Consider the following 9,180-nt stretch of genomic DNA (forward strand, 5'->3'; position numbering starts at 1 on the left):
TTTTGTAGAGGCAGGGGTCTCACTATTTTGCTCAGGCTGGTATGGAACTCACGACCTCAAGTGATCCTCCTGCCTTGGCCTCCCAAAGTGCAGGGATTACAGGTGTGAGCCACTGCATCCAGCCAACACAAGTTCTTAAACAGTGCTTGGCATGTAGGTATGTGGTCAGGGCATAATAGGCAAAATAAAAACCTTCACAACCTGGCCCTGGCCCTCCCAGGCTACCAATACTGGCTTGGGATGGTCAATAAGGCAATTGGAGGGGTTAAAGTTAAACTCAAGGAAAAACTTCCCAGCAAGCATTTACAGAACCAGAAGGGCAGCCTGCCCTTGCAGGTGTGTGCTCAGCCTTCCCAGGAGAGGAGGCCTGGCTCCTGTGGGCAGCAGGAGTGAGCTGCCAGCCTGTTTCCTGGGGGTGGGGGCCGATGGCGCACCAGGCCTTGCTGACTCCACATGCTGGAGATGAGACTACACATAACCACCCTTCCCAGCAGGCCCTCCACTTTCCCTCTGACTCACCCTTCCCAGCTCCAGAGAAGGCAACACTAAGGGAGGCCCAGCACCACAGTCCATGGCAGACACATGGTTCAGACTTGGCTGATTGATCTAAGAAACTTTATTGCTCAGAACCTTCCCTCCCTGGGCAATGGCAAGAGCTTTGGAGACCAGCCCTTGGGGATAGAGTCAGAGGCACTGGGTGGAAAAAAGAGCAAGTGTGTGGCACATTTGGTCCATTGTCGTGTGCAGGTATGGCAGGAGGAGGGGGGACTCTAGAAGGCCCCACATCTAGGGCCTTCTAGGGACCCAGATATGCCCGCTTGGGCAAGGCTCACATGCCAAAGCAAAGCAGACGAGGCCAGCCTGGCTTGGGGTGAGGGCTCAGTGCCTCTTAGCCTTGCCCTGGGGTTCTTGGACCTTCCGGAAACTGAGCCACATCAGGCCCACATTGATGGCATAGGTGGTGATGCAAACGATGCAGAAATCATAGAGCACGAAGAACAGGATCCAGGCCAGGTAGACAGAACCAGCAAGAGACATCAGGGAGCTCAGCAGCAGCAGGACAGAGGCCCAGCGCGTCCGCAGGCAACCTGCAAGGCAGAAGAGGGTCCAGTGTGGGCTTCAGGGACTGGCCACCTCCTGAACACTCCATGATGTCACCACACCACCTAGATGCCAGGAGCTGCTGGGAAGTGTCTCTAAAACAAGAGGCTCCAGGGCAGGTGTGATGGCTTATACCTGTAATCCCAACACTCTGGGAGGCCGAGGTGGGAAGATTGCTTTAGGCTAGGAGTTCAAAACCAGCTTGGGCAACATAGAAAGACCCAATCTGTATCAAAAATTTAGAAATTCAGCTGGGCGCAGTGACTCATGTCTGTAATCCCAGCACTTTGGGAGGCCGAGGGTGGTGGATCACCTGAGGTCAGGAGTTCGAGAGCAGCCTGGCCAACATGGCAAAACCCCATCTCTACTAAAAATACAAAAATTAGCCAGGCGTGGTGACGGTGGCACCTGTAATCCCAACTGCTGGGGAGGCTAAGGCAGGAGAATAGCTTGAACCTAGGAGGCAGAGGTTGCAGTGAGCTGAGATCACACCACTGCACTCCAGCTTGGGCAACAAGAGCAAGACTTCGTTTCAAAAAAAAAAAAAAAAAAAAAGGCCCGGTGAGGTTGGCTCATGCCTGTAATCCTAGCACTTTGGGAGGCCGAGGTGGACGGATCACCAGGTCAAGAGATTGAGACTATCCTGGCCAACAGGGTGAAACCCTCTCTACTAAAAATACAAAAATTAGCTGGGCGTGGTGGCACGTGCCTGTAGTCCCAGCTACTCGAGAGGCTGAGGCAGAATTGTTTGAACCAGGGAGGCAGAGGTTGCAGTGAGCCAAGATCACGCGACTGCACTCCAGCCTGGCGACAGAGCAAGATTATGTCTCAAAAAATAAAATAAAAATTAGCTGGGTGCAGTGGCATGTGCCTCTAGTCCTAGCTATTCAGGAGGATCACTTGAGCCAGGAGTTCCAGATTACAGTGAGCTATGATTGTGCCACTGCACTTCAGCCTGGCAACAGAGCAAGATGATTTCTTAAAAAAAAAAAAAAAAAAAAGGCTTTGACAGGTTCCCTCCAAGGAACTTGCCATTGCCCAGGGAGGGAAAGTTCTGAGCAATAAAATTCCTAAATAAATCGGCCAAGTCTGAACCATGTGTCAGCCAGGGGCCGTGGTGCTGGGCCTCCCTCGGTGATGCCTTCTCTGGAGCTGGGAAGGGTGACTCAAAGGGAGTGTGGGGGCCTGTTGGGAAGGGTGGTAATGGGTAGTCTCATCTCCAGGGTATGGCATCAGCAAGGCCTGGGGTGCCATCGTCTCTCACTCTCTTGCCATCACTCTCTTGCCTGGGGTGCCATCGTCTCTCACTCCCCCATCTGTTCAATAATTCCTGGGACCAGATACAAATTTTCCTGCGGAGCACTAAATGAGATAAAAGATAGCTCATGTTCAGCTTCTCCTTAGAAAGGAATTTTGGCATCTTTTCCACAAAACTGGGGTGCTGGTGGGGCATGGTAGCTCATGCCTGTAATTCCCCCAGCACCTTGGGAGGCTGAGGCAGACAGATTGCTTAATATCAGCCTGGGCAACATGGCGAGACACTGTCTCTACCAAAAAAAATACAAAAATTAGCTGGGTATAGTGGTGCATGCCTGTGATTCCAGCTACTTGGGAGGCTAAGGTGGGAGGATCACTTGGGCAGGGAGGCAGAGGTTGCCGTGAGCTGAGATCGCGCCAGTGCACGCTAAGGGCATCCTAGACCTCAATTTGGGCAACAGAGCCAGACCCTGTCTCAAAACAACAACAAACAAAAAACCTGGGGACCTAGGATGTCTTTAAGGGCCCTTTAGCCTCTAACAGTACTTAAACCAATTAAAAGACTCCTGTTAGTTACCTCCCCACCTCTCCACCCGCAGGATGCTCCGTGATGAGCAGCTAGCTGGCTGTCAGCTGTGGATCACCAAGATTGCGTGGAGTGGGGCTGAGCTGACCAAGGGGGATGAGGGCCGGGGCCTGCAGGGAGGGGGCGGAGCCACTTACCTAACAATAGCTGTAGTGTGTAGAAGATGCAACCGAATATGCTGTTTGATTGATTGAGGATGCTGTCCGGTCCCAGCACATGCTCCACCAGCCCGAAGCCCTTGCCCCACCTGGCAGAGGGGTGGTGTGGGGGGGTGGAACCAGGTTAGGAATGTCAACCTAGTGCCTTGGATCCTACCCCGGAAAGGTGATTTCCAAGAAGCCACCTGGGTTATCCTCTGTTCTCCACCTCCTATCCTAGTCCAAGGGTCGATGACCTCCAGTCAGCGGACACCTTTGGCCATGTCAGGATTCCATGTCACTGACCCTATCCTCCCCTCTCCCCACACCAGGCCCGGACGTGGCTACTCCATAGGCCCTGCTTTTCATCTAGACCTTAAGTAATTCTTTTTTTTTTTTTTTTGGAGACAGAGTCTCGCTCTGTGGCCCATGCTGGAGTGCAGTGGCGCGATCTCGGCTCACTGCAATCTCCGCCTCTGGGGTTCAAGCGATTCTCCTGCCTTAGACCCCCAAGTAGCTGGGATTACAGGAGCCTGCCATAGCGCAGGGCTAATTTTTCTATTTTTGGTAGAGACAGGCTTTCACCATGTTGGCCAGGCTGGTAAACAGACTTCAAGTGATCCAGCCGCCTCGGCCTCCCAAAGTGCTGGGATTACAGGAGTGAGCCACCGCGCCCGGCCCTTAAGTAATTTTTAAAATGTCAAGGCTGGTATAACGGTTCACTCGGTTTTGCATCAGAGACTGGGAGTCGGCGGCAGATTATCTTTGCCCTGGACCCCAGAATCTCCAGCTTCCTGGCCACTCACTCGCCTCCTCGGTATTCCGTCATTATGCTAACGCCTGGCCATCACGCACAGCTAGACCAGGCCACCTTGTTCCCGGGCGCAGCCATCGCCAGCCCCCCTTCACCTGCGCGCCGTCCTTGAGACCATCGTCAATCTCTGCCGCCATCCTGCCTCCCCGCCTTTCCCGGTCACCGTTATTCCTTGGCATCCAACTCACGTGCGAGTCCCCAGAATAATCCCAGTCCCCAGCACTGTCTGGTCCCTTGCCTCGCACTCTTATTTCGAACACCAGTATCTCTGGGTAGCTCAGCCCCCGTGCAACGACCCCGCGAGCAGTCCAGCCCCTTGTCCGTTCCCTGGGCACACTGATCCCAGACTCCAGAATAATCATCTGGCAATCTGGCCGCCCTGCTCCGAGGCCCCATGCCTCCCACTCCCGTGCACACCTGGAAGAGAAGACGCGGGAACAGCTGATGGCGGTGCCCACGTCGCAGAGCGCGCGGTAATCCCTGTCCCGGGCGCGCGCCGCCTTCACGTGCAGCGCGTAGAGCGAAAGCACTAGGCCCGCCAAGCAAAGAGCGAGCCGCACCCAGCCAGGGCTCCCCCAGGTGCTGCCCATTATCTCCAGGTCCCGCCCGAGGCGCCAGCAGAGAAAACCAGCCACGGAGCAGGGGCGGGGCGGGGAATGGCCACGCCCCTCCTGCCCCTCTGACTTGGCGATTGGCCGGCCGGGTTCGCACTCCGTGACCCAAACGCCTGTTCCCGGGATCTAGTCAGGCAAGAGAGTTAGGAAAACAGCTAAGAACGCCCCGACCGGTGAGGCGGGTAAGAGACGTGCGGAATCGCGGCCCCAGCGGCTGCCAGGCGTGATGGGAGTTGTAGTCGGGGCGGCTGCAAGGCGTCAAGGGAAATGACGTCTCCAGAGATTTAAAAACTGTTTTGGCCGGGCGCGGTGACTCACGCCTGTAATCCCAACACTTTGGGAGGTCGAGGCTGGCGGATTATCTGAGGTCAGGAGTTCGAGACCAGCCTCGCCAACATGGTAAAACCCCCGTCTCTACTAAAAATACAAAAATTAGCCGGGCATGGTGGCACATGCCTGTAATCCCAGCTACTCCGGAGGCTGAGGCAGAAGAATTGCTTGAGCCGGGGAGACGGAAGTTACAGTGAGCTGAGATCGTGCCACTGCACTCCAGCCTGGCCGACAGAGTGAGACTCTGTCTCAAAAAAAAAAAAAAAAAAATTGTTTTAATGTGGCTAACAGCATTTGCGCCTACCCTGTGCCAAGTCCTGTTGTAAGAACTGGAGCATCCAGGACCTAGAGACCAGCGGATCAGGGGATCCAGCGAATACGGCGATCCGATTCGGGAACCAAGCATTTCCCCTGAAACTATTTCAGGCACCATTTGGGCTGCAGCCTCCCCTCCTCCCAGGTCCTGCCTCACCAGTGCTTCTTGCCGGTCGGTCTCTCTTTCCCTTACATTCACAGAACCACTCCTTTGGCCACACACACCCTTGACAAGTATCCTAACCTTAGAGAGGTTTTTTGTTTGTTGTTGTTTTGAGACAGGGTCTGGCTCTGTTGCCCAAACTGAGGTCTAGGATGCCCTTAGCGTGCACTGGCGCGATCTCAGCTCACGGCAACCTCTGCCTCCCTGCCCAAGTGATCCTCCCACCTTAGCCTCCCAAGTAGCTGGGATCACAGGCGTGCACCACTATACTCAGCTAATTTTTGTATTTTTTTTGGTAGAGACAGTGTCTCGCCATGTTGCCCAGGCTGATATTAAGCAATCTGTCTGCCTCAGCCTCCCAAGGTGCTGGGGGGATTACAGGCATGAGCTACCATGGCACCTGCCTGGCAACACCTGAGCTTGGATCAACTCAATAGTCAGTCTCTGCTTTCCAAGCTGTGGGACTGCTGAGGTCTCTCCTTCACAGATGTCCCATCTGATGGTGACCCATCAGATGTCTCATACACCTTCAACCTCTCCATCTTCCCCATCTACATTGCAACTTGTTTCTCTTTCCCATCTCAGAAACATCAACAAATCTCCCTTCACTAAGAGGTCCTTCACCAGCCTCCCCTCCCCGCATTATCCCATCTACTCCTCCACAGTCAAGTTTTTGGAAAGATTCCACACTCCCAGTCTCTACTTCCTCACTTCTTCCTTGCTGCCCACGCCATAAACTAGCTGCTGCCTCCAGCACTGCCCTGACACCTAGTGGCTGGTGTCACCAAGACGCTAGACCCAGTGGTTATTTATTTATTAATTTACTTATTTTGAGACGGACAAAATTCTCACTTTGTCACCCAGGCTGGAGTGCAGCAGTGCCATCTCGGCTCACTGCAACCTCCACCTCCAGGGTTCAAGTTTTTCTCCTGCCTCAGCCTCTCGAGTAGTTCGGACTACAGGTGCCTGCCACCACGGCCAGCTAATTTTTGTATTTTTAGTAGAGACGGGGTTTCACCATGTTGGCCAGGCTCATCTCAAACTCCTGACCTCAAGTGATCCACCCACCTCGGTCTCCCAAAATGCTAGGATTACAGACGTGAGCCACCGTGCCCGGCCAATGGTTGTTTTTCAGGTCTTCTCTTGCTTGACTTCCCAGAGGGATCCCTTACTGTTGCACACACCTTCCTGGGAACTCTCTCTTCCTCTGGCGTTTGTGATATTTCCCTCTCCTGCTGGCTCCTCCCTCTCCGGATGCTCTTTCTCACATCTACTCTCTTCTAGAGAGTGTGGTAGACAGAATAATGGTCTCCAAAGATGTCCCTGCATGAATCCCTGGAACTTGTGAATATGATAGGTTAAATGGCAAAAAGGAAATTAAGGTTGCAGATGGAATTAAGCTGACCAATCTCTTGATTTGATTTATTTAATTTATTTTGTTTTTGAGGCGGAGTTTCACTCTTGTTGCCCAACTGGTGTGCAATGGCATGATCTCTGCTCACTGCAACCTCCACCTCCCAAGTTTGAGTGATTCGCCTGCCTTAGCCTTCCAAGTAGCTGGGATTACAGGCACCCGCCACCACACCTGGCTAATTTTTTTAAGTTTTAGTAGAGATGGGTTTTTGCTGTATTGCCCAGGCTGGTCTCAAACTCCTGACCTCAGGTGATCCGCCCACCTCAGCCTCCCAAAGTGCTGGGATTACAGGCGTGAGTCACCGTACCTGGCCTATTTATTTATTTATTTATTTTTGAGATGGAGTTTTGCTCTTGTTGCCCAGGCTAAAATGCAGTGGTGCTATCTCGGCTCACCACAACCTCCACCTCCTGGGTTAAAGTGATTCTCCTGCCTTAGCCTCCTGGGTAGCTGGGATTATAGGCATGCACCACCACGCCCAGCTAATTTTTTGTATTTTTAGTAGAGATGGGGTTTCTCCATATTGGTCAGGCTGGTCTCAAACTCCTGACCTCAGGTGATCCCCCTGCCTGGGTCTCCCAAAGTGCTGGGATTATAGGTCTGAGGCACCGCACCAGGCTCTATTGATTTATTTTTATTTTTATTTTTGAGACGGAGTCTCGCTCTGTTGCCTAGGCTGGAGTACAGTGGCACAATCTTGGCTCACTGTAACTTCCACTCCCCGGGTTAAGCCATTCTCCTGCCTCAGCCTCCCCAGTAGTTGGGACTACAGGCACATGCAATCATGCCTGGCTAATTTTTGTATTTTTAGTAGAGACAGGGTTTCACTATGTTGGCCAGGCTGGTCTCGAACTCCTGACTTCGTGATCTGCCCACCTCAGCCTCCCAAAGTGCTGGGATTACAAGTGTAAGCCACCATGCCCAGCATTGTTTAAAGACCCTTGACACACAGGCTGGAGTGCAGTGGCACTGTCATAACTCACTGCAACCTCTGCCTCCCAGGTTCAAACGATTCTTGCACCTCAGCCTCCCTAGTAGCTAGGAGTGCAAATACGTCCCACCACACCTGGATAATTTATTTTTATTTTTGTAGAGACAGGGTCTCACTTTGTTTCCCAGGCTGGTCTAAACTTCTGGTTTCAACCAACCTTCCTGCCTCAAAGTGCTGCGAGTACAGGCATGAGCCACCACCACACCTGGCCTAATTTGCTGATTTTTATTTATTTATTATTATTTATCTTAATTTTTATTTTGAGACAGAGTCTTGCTCTGTCAGCCTCCCAAGTAGCTGGGATTATAGGTGCCCACCACCATGCCCAACTAATTATTGTAATTTTTTTTTTTTTTTTTTAAGTAGAGACGGGGTTTCACCATGTTGGCCAGGCTGGTCTTGAACTCCTGACCTCAAGTGATCCGCCTGCCTCAGCCTCTCAAAGTGCGGTGATTACGGATGTGAGTCACCGTGCCTGGTCCAATTTTTGTATTTTCAGTAGAGATGGGGTTTTGCCATGTTGGCCAGGCTGGTCTCGATAACCTCAGGCGATCCACCTGCCTCCGCCTCTCAAAGTGCTGGGATTACAGGCATGAACCACCGTGCCTGGCCCACAAGGGTCCTTAAAAAATGAAGGAGGATGGCAGAAGAGAGTCAGAGGGAGATGTGAGTAAAGAAAAAAGACACAGAGAGCTGCAATGTTGCTGGTTTGAAGATGGAGGAAAGGGGTTGTGAGCTAATAAATACGGGCGGCCTCTAAAGGCAAGAAAGGATAAAGAACTGGAATCTCACCCTAGAGTCACCAGTAAGGAACTATCAACATCTTGATTTCAGCCCAGTGAGACTCTGTCAGACTTCTAAGCTACAGAACTGTAAGATAAATTTTTGTTGTTTTAAGTCATTAAATGTGTAGTAACTTGTTACAGCATCAATTAGACATGAACACAGAGGACTGGACATTAGGCCTGTATCTCAGCTTTCTCTGGTTTCCTGGTGTGTTCCTGTTATTTATTGTTGGCTTCCCCCCAGAATGAGTGATCTAAGAGGAAGTAAAATAGAAGCCGCAATCTCTTTATGACTTAGCCTCAGAAGACACACACTGGGGCCGGGTGCAGTGACTTATGCCTATAATCCCAGCACTTTGGGTGGCTGAGGCAGGAGGACAACTTGAGCCCAGGAGTTTGAGACACCCTGGACAACACAGTGAGACCCTGACTCTACAAAAAATAAACAAAATTAGCCGGGTGTGGTGGTGTGCACCTGTAGTCACTTTGGGAGGCTCAGACAGGACAATAACTTGAGCCCAGGAGTTTTGAGACAGGTCTGGGCAATGTGGCAAGACTCTGTCTTTATAAATATTTTTAAAATTAGGTGGGGCATGGTGGCTCATGCTACCTGTAATCCCAGCACTTTGGGAGGCTGAGGTGGGTGGATCACCTGAAGTCAGGAGTTTAAGAC

The 9,180-nt window shown here is 51.9% G+C and overlaps 1 protein-coding gene across 3 annotated transcripts; it reads right to left on the minus strand.

The window, feature by feature from the left end:
- Positions 1 to 597: 597 nt before the first annotated feature.
- On the minus strand, positions 598 to 4,732 carry VKORC1 (vitamin K epoxide reductase complex, subunit 1). Of its 3 annotated transcripts, none has more exons than XM_011933623.1 (3): positions 4,313 to 4,669; positions 3,082 to 3,255; positions 598 to 1,088 (listed from the first exon to the last, which is right to left on the minus strand). In XM_011933623.1, exons 1-3 carry the CDS (start codon positions 4,483 to 4,485, stop codon positions 983 to 985), a joined length of 453 nt encoding a protein of 150 aa, XP_011789013.1. In that variant the 5' UTR covers positions 4,486 to 4,669; the 3' UTR covers positions 598 to 982. The 3 variants fall into 3 exon arrangements, with proteins under 3 accessions (XP_011789013.1, XP_011789014.1, XP_011789012.1); XM_011933622.1 differs by having other exon boundaries at positions 599 to 1,088; positions 3,082 to 3,191; positions 4,313 to 4,711; XM_011933624.1 differs by lacking the exon at positions 3,082 to 3,255 and having other exon boundaries at positions 4,313 to 4,732.
- Positions 4,733 to 9,180: the final 4,448 nt, after the last annotated feature.

Source organism: Colobus angolensis, unplaced genomic scaffold (genome assembly GCF_000951035.1).
Source record: "Colobus angolensis palliatus isolate OR3802 unplaced genomic scaffold, Cang.pa_1.0 Scaffold128, whole genome shotgun sequence".
NCBI classification, from domain to species: domain Eukaryota; kingdom Metazoa; phylum Chordata; class Mammalia; order Primates; family Cercopithecidae; genus Colobus; species Colobus angolensis.